The 20,630-nt window shown below is 42.7% G+C and overlaps 1 protein-coding gene across 2 annotated transcripts in view; it reads left to right on the top strand.

Annotated features, from left to right (window-relative positions):
* Positions 1 to 20,630, top strand: part of TRABD2A (TraB domain containing 2A) — an 82,243-nt gene that overhangs the window by 43,601 nt on the left and 18,012 nt on the right. The window contains exons 3-4 of one of the 2 annotated variants that reach the window (XM_059874254.1): positions 11,581 to 11,727; positions 13,860 to 14,034. In XM_059874254.1, the coding sequence (XP_059730237.1) occupies positions 11,581 to 11,727; positions 13,860 to 14,034 (322 nt within the window). The remainder of the gene's footprint in view (positions 1 to 11,580; positions 11,728 to 13,859; positions 14,035 to 20,630) is intronic. The other variant, XM_059874255.1, reaches the window with a different exon arrangement.

Here is a 20,630-nt window from a genome sequence, read left to right as displayed (position 1 = left end):
AATTTCATACTGAAATGTTGACACCTTTTGCTGTTGCATCCGGGGGCTATGGAGAGCCTCATGATAAAGAGCAAATGTGACAGCACTTAGCATGTGACCATCAGGAATAGACCCTACCCTTCTTGTCTCCTTTGGAGCAGCAGAAAACTGGCAACGCTGAATTGAGTGAGCTCTGACTGGACTTGTCAGGTCCCCACCCCACCAATGACACTTTCATTGATTCAGTGGCTTACTTGGATGGTCACACAGTCAAAGTGGATGCCAGCAGGTCACAGTTAAGCAGAAGGGGAAGACTAAGCCTGGAAGAGGGGGCTTGGAATGGTAAAGGAAGAGAATTTGTATTGAGCTCTGGTTTGTGCAGCAAGAAGGGCTTCAGCTCATGTATCACTACCAGCTCAATGTGCTCATATAATGTTAAATCCTATTTTTGAGTGCAGGAAGGCGAGTAGAAGCAATGAAGTGAGACACTAGCAAGTGTTGCACCTAATTTTTAGCACTGTTCAGCTGGAGGCATGTAGCTGAATTTTTGGAAAGTGGTGTGCATGCACATGACAAAAGGCTTTAATGTCCCCTATGCTTGAAATTCACATGTGCATTCACTGTATTTTGAGCTCACAGAGATCACAGGGATGTGCAAAGTATCCAGTGGCTTCTGAAATCTCTTCAAAAACTTGCATTTCCTTTTTACAATAATTCCAAACCTCTCAGCAGATTCTGGAAGTGTGACCAAGTGTCAGAGTTTTTTTGGGATTTATATAAGAGTTTGAAATGCAGTTTTGAGGGATGATGATTTCTTTCCATGTTTGATCTGTCACAAACAGATGTTGTTCTATGTAAGGTTGGTTGTATCTAAACAAGATATTTGATGTGAAATTACTTTTCAGAACTGAGTGCATTGAACAGCACAATAAATATGGCATGTTCTGAACAGGAACCTCTGTTGTCCTGTTATGTTTCTGTTTAGTTTTATTAAATCTTGAATGGTGCAAAGCCTGAAAAACTGTCATAGTTGGGAGAAACGCAAATCTGGTTTTGGTGGAGGAGTAGTTTTGAATGAATGTTTTTAAGGCCATGTCTAGGAAGATTCCTAGGAAGGGCTCTTGTGGGCTTTTCTTCCTGGATGAAATACTGCTGTGTCTGAAAAAATTAGGCAAGAAGTAATACTGATATTTCTCTGTCATCAGCGAGTCCCTGTCCTGTCCATGTGTAAGGTGGCAAAAAAACTCCCAAGTGTGGACTCGAGTAGAAAGCAAGCTAGTGTATCTGAGAAAAAAACAGTGGCTAGAAAAGAAGGGGAGGTTTGGAGTTCGGGTTGCTTTGGAGGGCAAACAAGCACAGCTTTGAAAACAGACACCTGACAGAATGCAGTGTAAGAGCTGCAGTGTTAGGCTGCACTGTGTGTTGTGGCATGCTGGTGTGTGTAGTGCTGGAGAAGGGCTGCATCAGGCTGCCTGTGAACCTTGTCTGTATGGGACCCTCACAGTTAATGACTCTGGTAAAAGATTCCCTACCTGGGAATGATGCGTCCCTGGCTCTCAGACCACATGTTCAGTCCTTAGGAGGCAACTTTGTGTCAGAAGTTGGTAGTTTGAAAGTTTACAGATGAATTAAAAATACAAACAGGGCAGTATTTTTCCTAAGACGATCAAATGAAGAATTTGTAGAAGTTCGTGTTTATGAGAGTTTCTTTCTTCTGTGTGATGGATTTTGATAGAAGTTTTTCAATTCCACTTCATTTTCCTTGCATATGAATTTGAGACGAGTGTTTGAATCCTTTCACACATATTTAAAATATACGTGAATATTGAATATTTTAAAAAACCCTATAGAAGCTATATGACATGGGATATATATGTTGTATATGCTGTATATGTGCTTTATGTTACTTTTTCTGTGTCACTATTGATAGCATCAGTGATTGATATCAGAGTAATCTCTGAACTTTTTTATCCTTAATCCAGTGTCACAACACTGCATAGACACAAGGCTTGTGGACCTGCGTCTCAGATTTTCACTGAAGGGACAGAAGCATAAGGAGCTCCAGTAGGTGTTGTCTGACACTGAGAGGGTGCACACTGCTAACCATGTAATGTGGGAGGCAGCCATACTTCAGCAGATTTTTGGGGTGGATAACAGTAGTGAAATTTAACCCAGGACTTTGTACAAGTTGTGTTCTCATTCAAATGTAAGTTTTAAGGGTAGACTTTTTGTAGTACAAGTCTCATGCCTGTGCTGTACAGACCTTCTTGAGGGGTTGCTGTTCTAAAAACGGAGTTGAGTCACTGATGTTTTCACATCCTTTACAATCTTTTGCACAAGAGCTTTTTGCTTTGGTGCTGAATGTTACAGGCCATAAGTCAATATATTCTTGCATTTTTCCATACAGAGAGTTGCTGGTTGAGTTGATATCAGTTACACTGTGGCTTTTTCACATAATTTCTGAAAAGCGTTGCCCTGCCTAGCCCAGGAAAATCGCCCAATAATTTTCTTTGAGGCCAAGGTGTAACATGCCCATAAGATAAATCCTGACATCCTTTGTTCTTGTTTCTGTTCATTTCATCACACTCCAGAGCCCGCCTGCTTATCTTGGACCATTTTAATCTTGCCAGTCAGTCTTATGTAATCACAGTGACTTTGCAAAAATTCTGAGCTCTTGGCAGACAGTTCTGCTTTTCTCCGGAATCTTTGAGCAAATGTTTATCCAGAGCACTTACCCTGACAGTAAGTGTGTGTGACCATGTGCTGGAACTGCTGTGGGGAAGGTGACCTGCCCTGGTCTTTAAAAAAAATGATTTGACTATCTAGGGCTCAAAAGTGCTAAAGAAGACAGGGTTAGCTGTTGTAACAGTTGTCTACCTTGTTCACTGAGATGTTTAAGACATTTCTGTTTAGTTAGTCTAATGGTTTAAGTTCAGAGATATTCTCATGGCTTTTTTACCTTTTTTGCCCCACAAAATCTTGCAGTACTTTTATTTTTTTTTTGTCCATTTCAAGTGGTAGTGAATGGAGGAGACCTTTAACAAAGCTTCTGCAATCCAATTTGAGCTAGCATCCTTCTGCTTTCTTATCTTGATGGATTGCAGTTACATTTTGATAATATAACACTTTTATTTTCATATGTAGGCAGCAGGGGAATTAGAATAATAAAGGCATGTAGTACAGCAAACAAGTCTAAGGGCTAGCAGAGTAAAATAAGAATCTTTTCTTCTGGCTTTGGATGCATTGAAACTGGTTCAGAAGTCTGCAGGTTAAAATCTTCCATATTTTGCCAGTAACAGTTTACCTTATAGGAGACATCTTGCAAATCAGTTGAACTTAGACAGCCACTTAAATTTCCTGAGGGATCCTTGTTGGCATGCAACAATCCTTTTCAAGAGTAAAACAAAGAGAAAAACATAACAAAACCACCCAGATATTTTCTAGCCTTTTGCTCCGAAGTGCCAAACAGCAGCTTCCTCATGGCGTTGGCAGCAGATGGATTTTCCTGGGTCTGAAAATCTAAATATTTTAGATTGGTGTATTGGCTGAATTGGGACAGCTGGTTATGTCCTAATGTGGACAGCCAGAGAAGTAAGTAGAGGTGACTCATTCCAAGAGTATCATCTTAGGGGATTCTTACTCCACAGCTGGTGGCTTGTAAATTCCCATCCTACCTTGGGACATGCTATTTTTCCTCTGTGGCCGAGCTCACAGGTACTATGAAGAACACAGATTTAGGCCTGTGTCTCACTGTTTGAAAATTTTGTCAGTCATTCCTCTTGGAAATCTCCTTTTGCACTGAGAACTTCCAGCCTTTGATCCTCTTGAAACCAGCTAGGGGCCATTCCAGCAGTTCTTGTTTGAAGTTTTTTGTTGCAAGTGTAACATTATATAACAACACAGAAATATAATGTAAATTCTTCCTTTGACCCCTGTACCTGTGGAGAGGTCATCTGGTGCTCTGCTATGCTCCTTTGGGAAGGCAGAATCTTCTCTTCAAGATGTTTCTAGATGCCTGCAACATAAACAGTAGTTCAAAACTGTTGTTCTGTTTGGAACAGCAGGCAAAGTCCTGGCCTAATTGTTCTATTGAGTGGAAGAATGTTTTATCAGTGCTGAATGTTTTATACAGAACGTGCTTTCCTAGCTGGCAGAACTTCAAGAAAATCCAAAGATCTTGTTGCATGGTTACCAGAAGATGTGTGATAACTGGGCCTGTTTGTGGCATTGCAAGGTTAGTTCGTTTACTCTAGCAACCTTATAGTCTTGACTTGTTCACACATACAGGAATCGTGCAAGTAAGGTACATCAGTTTTGCAGAAAGAGGGGGAAGCATTCCAGCCAATTAAAAATATGTGTTCTGAATTTCATTCCACCAAAAAAAAAAAACCCAATAAAAGGTGTACAAATACTGGTGAGAATATATTCAGTATTCTAAATTTCTAAGGAAGCAATCTTTGAAACTGTTGTTTAGTCCTAAGCTATATGTGGCCTGTGGTAGAGAGGACAAATAAAAAAAATACTGAAGGCAAGTAGGGATTTGCAAGAATTTTTCTTTCGTCTAGCAGCATTCCAAAGAGCATCTGTGAGCACTGAGTGAAAAAAACATGGTGGCTAAACCCCAGGTCATTAATACACAGTTTGTTTAGTGCCTGTAATTGTGAGTCAGGAAGATAGAAAGTGCTTCTAAATGTTGTCCTTGAAGCTGTGAAAGATAGGTAGTCTGCAGCAGTTTTACTAGCTTACTCCTTACAGTCACAAAAACAGTGAAGTGTCATAATTTCTACATTTTTTAAATGCTTTCTACAGTTGGAAAGCCATTTTGTTTTCTTTCTAAGATAATTTTCCTGTACTGATGTTAAAAAGTGTTAAAAAAGAAAGTCTGTTTTATTAACCTCAGGATTTTAGTTTTGTTTCAACTACATTTAAGACTATCCAGCGAAAAGGAATGGGGAGGAAGCGGATCAAAGCAACTATTTTAGCAGAAGATTATTTAAAACAAACAAACAAAATGCCAACTAAAACATCAGTTGCAGATGTTGAATTTTAAAAGTATAGCTAGTTTCAGCCCAGGAAACCCTTGTTTCAGGTTTTTTGCCTTGCAACTTGCTTATTTTTTTTGTACAATCTTGAGATGGTTCTGTTAAGTGTCTTGTGAAGTATTGCACAAAAGAAAGAAATAATTGCTACTTGTGTACTGGTCAGACAGGTCTGTAAAGTGGAAAGTGAGTATATTCTAGGAGAAATCAGGATTGCTAGTATGTCCTTTTCATTTTGATCATTGTTCCTAATGATTTTGAAGGTGGACATTGCTAACTGAAGAATTGCTGAGTAGGAGACAGGAATTCTAAGTATAGTAGATTGAAAATAGATGGGATTTTTTTTGCCTTCAACTTTGCTTCAGTACTGTAGAAACCTGAAATTAGATAAAGGGCTAGTCCCTAGTTCTGTTTCTTGAAGTAAGAATATACTAGTGAAGATTTGATATGTGAAGGTTTTAGAAACAAACTTTGCTAACATTCACAAAATATTTAACTAAGATGGAATTAAAAAAAATAAAAGTTTAATCCTTTTCCTTGTCCAGTAATGCACAAATACACACAGAAAAAACAGTTCAAGGCTTTTCTACACACTATACAAAGAATGCACTTCATGAAAGCTCGGGAGATTCCTGCAGGACAGGGAGGAATCCCAGTAAGCTTAGGTGGAGATTTCTCAGGATGAGTGCAGCTGCAGGTTCACAGTCACATAATTAACGCTTTAGAAAGATGGGAGCAAGTTCCCGTGAGGTCTTGGCGGTGTCCAGATGTCAATTACGAGCCGTCCTGAGACATGGGAACAATCTACACTACTGCTGGTCTTATTCCACATTCAGCACATAGTGGGGCATTAATTTCTGCTTCAGTCACTGGAAACATAAAAATTACATTTTACACTGTAAATCATTGTAAATTGCTCAGACAAAAGTCTATGTATTAGTGCTTTCTATTACAAATAAATGGGTTGCACTTCTCCCAGCAGTGCTGTAAATAGTGCTCCTTTGATTTAACGCTCTCAACCATCCTTCTGCAATAAGAAGAGAAGGAAAAAATCATTGATTGCTTCTAAAGCCTTGTTTTTTATAGCTCCTAGTTGAAAAGGGGTTGGTTTGTGTATTCCTATTTAAATTCCAGATAACAATTTAAATCTTTCAGTGTCTTCTGTTTGGTCCTGGTAGGACACTCTGCAAAAAATTGGCAAAAGATGTGTTAGTGTGAGTTTATTGTCAGCAAAGACAGATCAAATTCTTCCCTGCCTTCATCTGTGTAAGCATTTTTTTGTCTGACTTGAGGCAAATTGAATGTCATCTAAGTGATTTGGATGTTCCTACTACAGAAAAGGTTCTCCCTCTACTTGCAATGATGGCTTTGAGAAAAAAACCCAAGTATAAATAATATGAAGCCCATGGGAAATGTGTAACTCATAGGTAACCTAAAGTAGTTTCCATTTCCTTTTTTTTTTACTGACTTCTGCTGTTCATCTCTTGTCTGCTGGGTGGGTGCCTCATACAATGGCTTCAATCCAGTCTTTCTCACAGAAGTGGTTCAAATTTGAGAATTTGCCTCACTTTTCTCTCTTCATTATTAAAGCAACAGTTCTGAAAGTGGCTTCAACTGCTCTGAAAGCTGCAGATGGTGGGTTAAACCTGCTTTTGCTATTTTCAGCCCATGCCAAAATCAGACTTCTCCTGCCTGTGCAAGAGCTCCTCATGGTCGGTGGGTTCAGGCTTCCAGGCTCTGGCATCGCCAATCCCAACTTTCTGTTGAAGGCTCACCAGACCTCTAAGGCGCTGCATCACTCTGTAGCAAGAAATCATGCTTTCTTCTCAACACTTGGCCTCCTGGATCATTACCATGACAAAGGAGGATTATTGACTTTGATAGTCATGATGCTTTTGATTAAGGCCCAGTTTGATTTGGGGCAATAGTGTTCATTGGCCCAGAGGAGCAATGGTCTCCTCCAGGTGAAGAGCAAGGAGAGAAACGTGCTTTTGAGAAGGAGGAAAAAAGGGGAAAGAATTGGCTGAAGAGGCTGAATGGAAGCTGTAATGGATGCAGTTTGTCTCTGGGAAGGACCCAAAAGCAGCCCATGATTCCTTAAGACAATTAAAGCAAATTGTCCGGCTGAGCGATCCCAGAGCAAGGAAGATGCTCCCCAGACTATAATTCAAGGGTCTGAATGGCCCTCAAAAACTGAGAGCAGAAAGAAAAAAAACCCCGAAGATGAGGCAAATGATGGAACAGATGTGAGTGCTTTTGTTGGGAAGACTTGGAGGCTAGCGGGATGGCGATAGGCTAATTTGAGGCGAATAATGCCAGGTTCCTTTCATATGCAGAATAGCACTTTGATCCAATGTGGATGAAAGTACTGAAAAGTGGAGAGGATGGCAGGGGGTCTTTTGTCTTTGACAAAAAAGGCATCTGCCAGGCTCTAACTCCCCTTTCCCCACCCCCTTAGCCTAGCAGGCCACTCCAACAATGCTAGCAAAGGGGACAAGTGTCTCCTGACAGCTGAAGAAATCTCCAGGAGGAGAATGAGGTTTGCAGCAATATGTATACTGGAGAGCTTAATCGATTTTTTCCACAGTACAAAAAAGGGAGAGGGTTGGGGGAAAACAGAGATCACAGTGAAAATGGGAGGAGGGAGATAAAAAATCCCTTTATAATAAACTTGTTACTTTTGTTCTCCAAATGCATCTTTTCAGAAAATGCTTTGATGCTAGTATGAATACACTTAATGGAGCAGAGTAGGATGGAGTTGCTGGAGGGGGTGTGTGAAATGAGGAAGAATAGTCTTGCAAGGAGGATGAATGTAGAGTGATTTCTGTGGATTCCAACACAGGAAAGATCTTGGAAATAGTAAAATAGTGTAGTGCAAGAGATATCTGCAAGAGAGATGAGTACTTTTTAAACCACATACTGGGGCAGCTCAGATCTACCCGAATTCTTAGGCTTCATTTCTAAGAAAAATCAAAAATTTATTTTTAACCTTTCAATATTTGCTATTTTCTTAACTGCTTGGAATTACTAGCGATGAAAGGACTGCAGGATCGAATGGGGATTTCAGAAGGCAAGCAATATTTGTGCCTAGCAAATATAGCAGTTTCAGACCAGCTGCTGATATGGTACCTGCTTCTGCTCGGTTGACTTTCTTCAGTTTTTCACATCTGGTAAACAAGACTGAGATCCAGTTTGCAGAGTTTGATGGCTGTGGTCTTCTTTAAGCATTGCTTTGTACCTAGTCTGATGTTTTCTTTGAGAAGCAACGACAGATAATGAGTTATCAACTTCTGAGCAAGACCCATCTCAGTAAATTAAATCCTTCAAGAGCAGTAGGTTCAGGAATCTTACCTCTTTTTGAGACCCTGAAAATGTTTATCCATTGCTATTTACTGAAGATAACCTTCTCACCAGGGCAGAGCTTTAAGCAACCTCTGATATCTCAAGCATATCCTGCCCCTTTACCCCCACATCCCCCTCTCTTTCTGCTGAGGACTTTCAATTCCTACAAGGAGGTAGGAGTGACAGGGGAATTGAGAGGAACTATCACATTGTTTTGAGAGGCTGTACACTCGTACTGATGGCAAATTGTATTCCTGTGTAGTTGTTCAGTAGGTGTGCCATCATCTCCCTCCAGCAGATGCCACCATTCTGTTCAGACCAGCTGATGTGGAGAGTATTTTTGACAACAGAATTTCCTGTACTCCAGCTGTGCAAAGCCTGATGCATGAATTACTGTAACTCATTAGGGAGGGCTGATTGTCAAGCACATTGATGCTCTCCTGATTTCTGCCTCTTTGTTGTATCTTGGTTTTCTTGCTTCTGGTGCGGAAGGACTTGAGCTGCTACTGCTGTCCTCAAAGGAGCAGAGACCACTCTATTCCTCACAGCTCCAAGGTGGAGGCCCACTCTCCATGTGGGGGACTTCAGGTGATTCTTGTGTGACCCCCCCTCATGCACTATGTACAGTGAGAGGATGCAGGTCTAGGTCTAAGCGGGGAAAGATGTTGCTTGTGGGGAAGTGTGAGCTGTCAGGGAGCAGCTGTAGTCCTCCACGGCAAAGAAAAGCAGCCGAGGCATTGCTACACAAACCACCAATATGGCCATGGAGTCCAAGGCAGACTGCTGGATGCTGTCTCCCCAGGCAGTTGTGGTTAGGATGGGATGTAGGAGTCTTGGGCAGTGGGCTGGGGCACTTTGTTCTTTGAGATGAGACATGAACCACCTCATTGTAAAAGGTCTTTCGTGCTTTCCCATTTGGGCAGGCAAGACCTTCGACTGCTGCCATCCTGAAATTTCTTCATATGTGCAGTATAAACTCTCACACCTCCAACCAGAAAGATGTACTCTTAGCAAAGGCCATAGAGCTGCTTTAATGGCAAATAATCAAGCAGGTGGTATCCAATAGCTTAAAAATAGGCCATTCTCATGAAAGTGCTTTGGGCTGGACTGATTGTACATACGACATTTTCCTGGCATGACCTAACAGTCGTGGCTGTAGAAGTCCCATATTTTCAGGATGGATTTGGCTTGTCTCTCAGGGAATGTTGTCTGGTCATTAGCATTCACTAAGGATTCTCTGAAGCCAAACAAATGGAAAATGATGACTTAGAAGTATGATAAACCCCAGCCTGCATACAAACCTTTGTTCAAACATAAAGTGGTTTCAATTTGGTCTTGTTCAATTTACTTTAAAATGTAACAGAGGTCCTTTGAAAGATAGCCACTGCTTAGTTAGGTGTAACTTGTCCAAGTGTCCACATGGAATTATTATTTTAGTTGAGTGCAGTTTGTACCAACAAAGTGAATTCTTTCCCTTTTTACAAACATGAGATGTTAGTGAATGTTGCTATTCACCCTCCCAGAATTAATGCTACGTTATGTGCTTTCATATAGGGTTACATACACAGTGATTGGGATCCAAAGAGGGAACTCTAGCTGTAGTGGGGACATCATGATTTCAAGTCTGATGGAATTTGCACCTTTCTGTAGAAGACAGATGGTTGTGGTGGGGGAGGGAAGTTGCACCTGTTTGTTTCCACATCTGCTCTGTAATCCCAAAATTTGGTTCACGTAGTCTCAGTACATTGAGTGTGCTTACTCATGTGTGAGTTTCATAGTGTTGGCAAGTACTTTCAGTTCTAGAGTGCCTTTGATGGTGTTTGAGGCAAATGTCCAGGAGGAGTTAATTACACAGAGAGTAACCAGAGCTTACAAAATAACACTCTCATGAGTAATTTTTGAAAAAATTCAAAGCGGTATATCTGAGCTTACTTCCTTTAAAAATAAAAATAATAAACCAGCAGCTAGTCAGAAAGCTGGTTGCAGTTGTCCAGTTTTGGTGTGAAAACCAGTGGTAGCATGAGTGTAAGCATGTAGAGATGTGCTCGGAAGAGATGGTAGTGTTTTACTTGTCAGGTGCTGGCAGAGGACCTGTCCCTGCACAGGGGAGTATGCAGCTCCATGCCTCACCAAAGGTGAGGCCCACAGGCATCCCATGTTCAGCCTGGGGCGTTTCCACCCCAGGTCTTTCCTTGGCTTCCTGCCTTTTGGAGCTTGGTGGCCGCTGTCTGCGGTGGCTAGAGGTACAGAGATTCTGCATCTGTTTGGCTTCAGAGACTCCTGTTGGTCCAAAGTGCTCTCTTGTCCCTTTTCAGTGGCTGCCACCTCATGGGCTGTGTGCCTCCCGAGGCGGGGGCAGTTGGATCAGCAGCCAGCGTCTGGGTCAGGCCCTGAGGCCACCACCTTGGGAGAGCCCAGCTGTGCTGCAGGTGGGGAGGCAGCCACATCTGGAGGGTGATCTTCTCTGATCTTCTCTCTTTATGGGCAACTGAAAGGTCCCTGGGGGTAGGAGCTGTGGCAGCCATATAGTTTTCCTTGCGGCAATGGGGATGGGAATGTTGCATTCCCAGGGGAAGGCTGAAGAGGAAGGAATGCTGTCAGCACCCTGCCTGTGGAGGCAGTCAGCTGGGAGAGACGGAGTGCTGAGCAGCTGCAGGGAGAGCAGCTTCCCGTGTCCCCCAAGAGCCACCACTCTTGCCTGGTCTGCTCCAGAGAGCCATTCCTGCCTGAAACAGATGTGGTGCCTGAGAGGAGACACAAAGCAAGAAACAACAGCCTGTGACTGTTCTTGGGGGTGAGGAAGGAAGGGCAAACGAGGAGAAGCCATGCTTAACTTCGGTAGGGGGCTGAGGAGATAGGAGGATAGGAGCCTGTCAGGCCCTGGGGCTCTGTGGTGGTCAGGCAGACTGTCATCTGAGGGAGCAAGATTGCCCCTGCTTCAGTCTTTCCCTTTGTAGCATTTGTGTTAATTAAGTCACAGGCAAAACCCCATTAAGTTAAATGTGGTGAGTCCATTCCCTCTGAGCAGCCAGGATCCAGGGTATGAGTACCTGTGGAGCTGCAGGAGGCATGGGTTGGTGGTGTCCAGACTGGCAGGCTCAGAGCAGGCGTAGCTTCAGAGAGCCTTCAGCCAGTGGCTGTGTGTCTGTGACCTTCTCATGGGATGAAAAGAGAACTTACCAGGAACTCTGTCTTTTCCTCCCTTCTCCCCCTCCCTCAGGTGGTCTTTGCTTTGAATCAGACTCTCTTGCAGCAGGAGAGCCTCCGAGCAGGCAGTTTCCAGATCCCCTATACGACAGAGGACCTTATCAAGCATTACAACTGTGGAGACCTCAGCTCCATCATCTTCAACCATGACACTTCTCAAGTGAGTCTTGCCACCGCAGCCCTTGTACTGCACACATCTCCCTGTAGTGCTAACCCTGTAACACGTGTGCTTGTCTCTCCTCAGGCAGGCTCCTTCTGGGTGAGGGCCAGGGGCATGTTGCTGGCTCCCTGGCACATCTGCTTTCCTGAGCCTTCTTTTCCAGGAGTTTGCACCAACTCAAGCCCTCTCTTGCACCCAAGCAGTGAAGGTGCACCTGGCTTTCCCTTTTTGGATGAGTGCCCTGTTCACTTTAGCATCAAAGCTCTATGAGTTAATCATTTACTTTCTTAAGGATCCTGTGAAATTACGCTAGTTTAGGTATGAGCAAACCTAACACCGACAGAGAGCAACAGCAGGCTCTCTCGTGAGAATATAAACAGAGAAATGCACTCGTGACTTGGACGCGTTTGTAAGGCTGGGCGAGTTACAAGCTTTTTAATGTCCCCTATCAGTATGATTGTGTGCTGTGGACAAGGCCCAAAGAAGAGAAATGGAGTGAAACAAAGAAAAGATAGATTTAGACTGAATGTGAAGGAAAGAGACCTTCTGAGACCTCACAGATTTGGGTTTGTGGAGATGGTTTCCTAAGCAGCACAATGGAATGTAGCACTGATCTTTAAACTATGAGAAAATGCCCAGCAGGGACCAATTTGGCCTATTTGGGCTGTTAGATTAACTAACCTCAGGCTGAGACATCAGGCCTCTCTGTTCCTGTTTGTGAGGTATTGCCAGGCAATTTGTGCAGTGAAAACACAGGCTGTATCCTTAGAGTGCCAAATAGGCCTTGGTACCTGAGCTTTCTGTGCTGAGTAACCATTTTGCTGTGACATGCGCTGCAGAGCTGCAGAGTCAAACTAACTCCTGCTTCTCTGCTGCCGAGCTTTGTGTGTGGGCTGCTGCCTCCCCGTCCTGCACACCCACCCTCCTGCAGGTGCAGGCATCCTGGTCATCAGTGCTGCCCAGCTTTTACACTGTGCACTCCATACATAGGTTTCAAAGCATTTCTCAGAGGAGACCAGCATATTAAGAGGATGCAGATGCTGCATCACTATCCTGTGGAGATGCTGCAGACATTGTTGCCCCTAAGTCCTTGGAGAGCAGCTCTGAGACCAGCGTGTTGCCAAGGGAAAACCTGTCCTTTACTTAATGTGAGGGGCTCCACCTCAGGGCACTCTCCTTGGCAGCAGAGCTGAATACTGATAGTGTGCCACACTGTCAGTTTATGTTTTAAGTAGAACTTCTCAGTAAGTTGCATTTGACTCCATGCTTGCCCAGTAGATGACTACCTCTGGGCTAACTACCCTTTGGAAAGATAGCTGTAATAGTCTCTGAGGGAATCCAAAGTCTCTGCATCTGCTGCAGTCTTGCAAGGGAAAGCACCTGGCTTATTAGTGGGTCTGCTCTCCAGAAATCACCACTTGCAGGCCCTTCAGTTAACTGTCCCTGTGACTGAATGCCTGAAGCTACTTGTCAAGAATCCAGGATTGCTGCAGCAATAGCAGACCCACGTTTTCTCTCCACTGGCAAGAGGTCAGGGTAGTGCGCAGCCACAGCTGTCCTTGGGGGCCCCAGGGGAGGAAGCCAGCATTTTAAAAGATACTGTCAGGACAGGGCAACTGGAGATGGTAACCCATTCTTTCTTGACAAAATCTGGCCCTCTTAATGTTTAGAGATTTTTCTTTTAACTACTTCAAATTGCACAGTTATTCTTTGGCAGCCTGAAGGCTCTGATACCAGTCAAATTCTCTTAGAAGAGCATAATTATCATTATAGTTATGTCATACCTGTGGCAATTTAAGAAAGAGGTATGTAGCTAAAGGCAGTTAGTGGCAAATACTTTCTTCAACTGAGCAATCAGGATTTAGGGTCTTCAATGTGGCAAAATGATAGTATTTGTTGACTTTGAATTGAAAAAAAATCCATCTGGCTAAGTCATGAAATGATGCATTGAGAGAAATGAGGCATTAGAAGTTTATTAAGTATTTTTTAGCTTGCTTTGGGTTTTGACCTACGGTATGTGCCTTGAGGGATGAGGCAGTTGCTACCCTCTGTGTGGAACCAAAATGCCTGTGCGTAATGGCTGCCTGTGAAATAAATTCCCCTTTCATGAAAAATTTTCTTTTCTACCTTAGGTCCCAAATTTCATCAATGCTACACTTCCAGCCCATGAACGCATTACTGCCCAAGAAATAGACAGCTACTTCCGGCAGGAGCTCATCTACAAACGAAATGAGCGAATGGGCAGGAGGGTGAAGGACCTGCTGGAACAGCACCCAGACAAGAGTTTCTTCTTTGCCTTTGGAGCTGGTATGTGACTGTGGTGCCATTCAACCTGAGCTCATCCTTCCCGTGTTGTTGAGAAGCATTTTGCAAATGCTCGCCTCACTTTAAAGAGGGGTCAGTATTTTTACTGTGGTGGACGTGGAACTCAGCTTTTCCCTGATAGTTGTACCCTAGCAGGAAAACCTTTTCAGTGTAGGAGACTGTTTTTCTTCAGTGTGCAAAGAGCTCACAGTGTCTGTGCTTACCACAATATCTGTTAATTACAGACGTATTTGTTGTATGTAGAGGCTGAGGTACTGAGTCAGCTACAGTGCGTGCGCAGGAGGAGCAGGTCATTAACATACACATGTGTTTATTGTCTGGGCAACCAGTGCGAGAGGTTAGGAGCAACAGGGAGCTGAGATGAAAGGCAGCACATCTGAGGCTGCACTAGTGCTTGAATTAACCTTTCAAATGTTCAAAAGAAGAATATGCCAAATTGTGTGAATCTAAGGGACTCAGTAAATGCAAGGGAATGAGCAAGGCACAATTTCACCTTTCTCTTCTTCCTGCGCCTCCTTACCTCTTTCACTACGCTTCCACAAGGAAGTTGTGTCTGCTGCTATTTTGGAGCAGCACAGTAGGCCCAGCTGGGGAAAACCTACTCCATTTTATGCCTCTTAGCAGCCAGCAGGACTCTACAGGCACATCCAGCAGCACATGCAACTCAACAAGGTTAGCATCTACACTTCAGACTAGGGCTGGGTGGAGGGTATGAACACAATTGTTTTGCCATGACTCCTTTATTCTAGCTCCAGGGAGAGGAAGAACTTAGGATCAGCGTTAAAAAAGGTAGGTGCTAATTCCCCCAGAAGTATCACATCCCCTCCACCATGAGCCATATGGCTTTTGGGAAAGGGGGAAAACTGAGACTGGTGTCAGCATCCATGTGTGGTTTTCTAGTCTCAGTGCATATTGCTTTAGTGAGGATGAAAGATCTGGACAAGGCAAGGAAACTACTTACTTAAACACTAAAGGCATTAGTATTCAGAGTCTGTGAGAATTTCTGTATTTGCAACAGAGAGTTGTGGTTACAAATTTACCATAACAAGGGCCAAATGTGTGAGAGCTGAGATGTCAGGAAAGGTGGCTGACCATGTTTGTTCAGATGTGTGTGAAGATTGTAACTTGCAGTCTTCCTGCAGTATCACTGCTCTGTGCAACTTGCTGTCACTAAGAGCAGTGAAGCAATGACCTGGTTGTGTAGATTCATGTCTTTCTGTAGGCTAAGACCAGGGCATTGCTGCACTCCACTGCTGAAGTTCTGACCACATTTGAACATGCTGCACTGATGTTTCTGACAAAAGCATGCACCAGCCCCAGGTCCAAGTTGTATCTGTTGCAGGTAGCCACTCTTTTGTCAGGAGGCCAGTTGCAGATATTTGAGCTTTGGTTACTGCTTCACAGTTTGAGTGATGAGCAGCCCACATGAGCTGACATTTGTGTTGCTCTGACATGTCCCAAGAGCAAGATCCTTTGAGAGAAGAGAGCTTCTTCCCCTCCTTGCACACACTCTGAATCCCAGCAGCTGCAAATGTCTTTAGGTGGTTTTGTGTCATTTGTTTCCCCTCCCATCAATTTCTTTTTGCTCCTGCCCTTCTGCCCAGACTGTCTTCATTGTCATGGCTGTGCACAGCACTGCCCCAGAGCCCAGAAGCACTGCAGGACCAGGACAGATCCCTGTCCTTAATTTCTCAGCTTTCTTATTCTCAGCCTTCATGACAGTACTAAAATCCTTTCCCAGGCTTACTGCTTTTGTTTTTTCCTTTTATTTTCCCTGTTCCCCCTTTTCTGTGTCCTGATTGCCAACATTTCTATACTGCATCACTCCCAGGAGCCTTGTGCCAAAATGAACACCCTTAATCTTTGGCTATGTGTACATGGCTTGATCTCCAAGCACCCTGTGTGCTCTTCTCATGCTTTTCCATCATACTTTTGAACCCAGACAGCTTCCCTGTCTTCTCTGGGGGCTTTGGACTGATTTTGAAATTGTCTCTAATTACTCTTTGGCTTTGATACCAGTCTGTACTCTGTTCTCATCTGCTCTTCCAAATAGTTCTGTTCAAAGGGTAGTGCCAGCCTCCCACATTTAGCAGCACAATTCTTGATTACACCCCTGTTTGACTGCATGAGATTTTTTTGGTGGGTTTTTGTTCATTTGTTTATTTGTTTTGTTTGTTTCATTTGTTTCTTATTAATCATCTAAACGAGAAGTAGCATCACAGGGTATATTGCAGAAAACAGATCAATTTTTACAGATTTCTGAGGTTTCCTGAGTGCGTATTGCAATTATGAATGCAGTCTTTCATTGTTTTCCAGCAAGCTAATTCAGCCATTTGCTTATGCAGATTGCTGTATGTGATAGATAATTATGTGGAAGAGTTATTTTTATGCCAGCAAGCAGTGAAGATGAACAAATATCTTGTGATCAGTTTTAAGCATTGCTTGGAATTGTACTGCTGTTAATTACTGTGGAAAGGTTCCAGGAAGGTGCTCATACAAGGCAGGTTAGAATGAGTAGTAGGAAAAGAGAAGCAAAAAAAATAAAAAGGCGATAGGAATGGAAATAAATCATGACGGTGTGGTTGTTTGCCCTGTTCTGACCACCAGTGAGGAAAGTATCTCCTAGCAGTAGCTTATAACCTGCAGGACAAGGTTGTATTAAAATGGTAGTAGGATATTTAAGTGTCTCCCAGTTAGAAGGGGAGAGAAGACTTTCAGTTGTTTTCTTTCCAGATTTTTTTCACTCTGTATTTGTTTTTAAAACAGCTAGGCTTTTTGTAAGGAAAATTCAGTCTTTCAATTAACAAAACACCATTGAAAAAACAACTTTTATCATCAATTGTATGCAAGCAAGATCATGGTTTGTAGGTGACTGTAGTATTACATATACCTTCTCTTGTTATTTAAACTACTCTTGGTATTTTTATTTTAAGTGGAGGAAAATCAGAATATACTGTTTTATTTTATATGCTAACTGGATTGATGTGATTTCGAGATTTGTAATACATTGTGAAAAAGAAGTGTCCTCCCTTTTCAGGTCTTGAAATATCTGCATGGCTATAGATGTTAACTTCTTACATCAAATGATGTGTGTCAATTTGGGATATAATTAATTTGATCATTAGATTTAGTATATTTTATGCCTTTTTAAAAATCAATCAGGCAAACTCTCCTTGTATTTGGTCAAAAATGCTTCACAGTCAGAGCTCATTTCTGGAACTTTTTTTGTTTGGAAGTAATTTATACCAAAGTGAAGAACTAAAAAGCAGCAGATTTTGCTGAAAAGATCCAAAACACTGTGCTTCTGGCCAGAATGCAAACAAGGAAAGTTTCAAGCCAAAATAAGTCTCTTTGAGGGAATTAGAGGAAAGCATGGGAAGAGAGAGCTGGCAATGCCAGCAGCATTCCACTATGTTCAGTAAAGATTTATCTTAATTGTGGACAGGCCTTTATGTATGGCAGCACCAGGGTTACGAGCCAGCCCTAATCCTTTTTGCCAGTGGTGGAACTTGCGAAGCAAAGCCAGCTATAATCTTTCACCAGCAGTCTTCCTTTCGTATGCATTTCTGATTTCACTGCATTCTGGAATGGCACGTTCGGGACCTGGATACTGAGCCAATGTGTGTGATGGCACATGTGATTCCATAGCCAGCTAACCAGGTAACGCCGTAGGTTTCTGGTTTGTCTAGGAAGGGAACACTGACAAAGTGAGAACTGCTGTACTGTGGAGAGCTTTACCACTTATCCAAGTTTTACAAGAATGCTGCATGCTGGCTAAACCTTCCTAGAGTCCAGGGATAGTTGATACTGGCAGAGAGCTCTGGAAATTGTCTGATTCATCCTTCTGCTCAGAGCAGGATCATATAGAGCAAGCAGTTTTCCTAGGACTGGAGTATGGGCAAGGATGAAGATGCCAGAATCTCTCTGCGTAATCTCTTCAAGATGCTTTTTCTTATGTTTAAGTCAGACTTCCTGAATACCACTTTTTGTCCATTGCCTCTTGTCCTTTCATGGAACATTACTACTGGGAAAAGTTCTGCTCTATTTTGCAACCTCCTGTGAGGTATTTATGCGTAAATTATGGCCCCCAAGCCTTCTCTTATCCAGGCAGAATAGTGTCAGCCTCTCCTAGAATTTCACATGTTCTAATTATTTCATAATCTTTGTGGCCCTTAGCAGCACCTACTCTCCTGTATGTCCTCATCTCTTTTGAGCTGGGAAGCTCAGAGCTGGACACTGGATGGACCCCAGGTATGCGTTACCAGGGCTGAGGAGCAGGAAAGGTTCAGCCCCCTCAATCTGCTGGCAGCACTTCCCTCACACAGCCCATGGGGCCATTGGCTGCCTTTGCCACAAGGACACCTTTCTGGCTAAAGGCCTGCTTGATCACCACCAAGACACCACATCTTTTTCTGCCAAACTAGTCTTCAGCCAGTTGGTGCTCAGCCTGTCGTGGTGCCTGAAGCTATTCCTGCCCAGGTGCAGAACTTGATTTGCTGAACTTTATGAACCGAGTTTCCCCTCATCACAAATCCATACTGACCACTCCCCACCATTTGCTTATCAGTGACACATTTGGAAATAGTTTTCAGGGTGATTTGCCCCACCACCTGCCCCAGGAACAGAGGTGTGGCTGAGCAGTTTTTAATTCCCCAGATCCTTCTTCCTGCCCTTCTTGAAGACAAGAGTCATACTTGCTTTCTTTCAGTCCTCAGGGACCTTCCCCACTTGCCATGACCTTTTGAAAGTAATTGAGAGTGGCCTCCAGTGACATTAAGCAAGCTAACACAGTTTCTCTGGATGTATCCTATAGGGACTTGAACATGGCTGGTTTATTTGAATGTTCCATAACCTGATCCTTCTCCAGCCATAGTGAACCTTCTTTGCCCTAGACATTCCCTCTAGTCATAGGAACCTGAGATTCCTGAAGGTTGGTTTGACCACTGAATAAAGTAACAGAGACATTTAGTACTTGGCCTTTTCCACATTCTTTGTCATCAGGTCTTCTGCCCCCTTCAGTGCTTAGATTATTTTTATCTAGTCTACAGCTTACTGCTGACGTGCCAGTAGAGGCATTCCATGTTCCCCTTGATGTTTCTAACCAGATTCAGTTCTAGATGGGTTTTTCTTCAGTATGGTTATTTTATTCTGTTTTATTCCTTTAGCTTAATTATGGTTTCTCTTGGAGGAGCTGGAGAATAAGACAGAGAAAAAAAAAGTGTTAGGGTTTTTATTATTGAGGAGGAAGCATACTTAATGGCTTGGGATCTTGACTTTATTTTGACAGACAAGACCTCTGCTGAAGCCAGGTTTCCAGGAGCCAAGTTGAAATTCCCTCTAGTCTCTCCTGCCTCTTTGAACAGTTGAGAAACTCCAAAGTGTCAGTTCATGAATAAGAAGTACAGAGGGATCTAAGATTCTTTATATCCCTGTGGAAGAAATTACTGACTTCAGTGAGAGAGGCTGGCTGATTTGACAACCTCAGAAGCTGGTCCTCTTAATCTTGAGAACACTGGAAAATTCCTTTTTCTCTTAGAGCTCTTTTTTCTTGCTCCTGAAAAAAACATCATTCTGAGGATTTAAAGTATATTGAATGTTGGTAAGCCACCATTAACACAAAGAAAAAAAGGCATTGGTGAGAATTGCTTCAGCTACCATTACTTCTAATTACTCAAAAAATAACAAATGTGTTTATTTGGCATTAGTCAGACTGTATGGAGTCAAACCTCCAGGGGCTGACTGGTTTTTTTCCCAGACAGAATGTGTTACCACCAATGGTTATCCCAGTCTGCTGTAGCCCACCAAATGGCTTCCTTCAGCTTCTCCAGGTTTTGAGGCAATTCTTGTGATGTGAGAGGTCAGTTTTGTGTCAGCCTTAGGTGCCATACAGGCGTGTCTAAACCCTTTTCCATCAATCCTAATGTCATGTAAAGAAAAACAAAAAAACAAAAAACCAAAAACCCAAACAAAAAACCAAAAAACCCTAACAAAACAAAATAAAACAAAAAACCCCCACAACAACAGCAACAACAACAACAAAAAAAAAAAAAAAAAAAAAAAAAAACCAAGCCAAAACAAAAATTCCAGGGGCAAGTGTGCTGTATCTGAGTGATGTGTTAGGTGGTGCTATTTCCATGTAGAACTATTTAGTCTTACTTCTTGACATTTTCTGTTCCATCTGGAATCTTTAGATCTTTAGATGTGAAATTCTGCAAGAAGACCAAGATTTCTTGTCTCTGGGTAAAAAAAAAGATGGAAGAAAGGATCTGTCAGCAGTGGGTGTAAAAAGCAGTCAACAGTGTAAAGCCCAGGATGTATCTGTCCAGCTTACATGAGTGTTTATACCCATAAAACAAAACCAAAATAAAAAAACTGCCATGGGAATACAAAAATTGCTCAGGGAAATGAGCTATCACTTTGAAATTTGGTAGGAATTAGAATCCACCATTGAAAATTTGAAGCTGTCATCAGTATATTTGGAATTGGAGGTATGGGCTGCACAGGGAATGCCTTATGGAAGAGATTTGGGATGTTTAATGAGTAAGTTCACCTTCTCTAAGAGGGTGGATATTTGTGGA

The sequence above is a fragment of the Haemorhous mexicanus genome, chromosome Z, assembly GCF_027477595.1.
Source record: "Haemorhous mexicanus isolate bHaeMex1 chromosome Z, bHaeMex1.pri, whole genome shotgun sequence".
Classification (NCBI taxonomy): domain Eukaryota; kingdom Metazoa; phylum Chordata; class Aves; order Passeriformes; family Fringillidae; genus Haemorhous; species Haemorhous mexicanus.
Note: the sequence above shows the minus strand (reverse complement) of the source record. Positions and strands in the feature narration are given on the sequence as shown.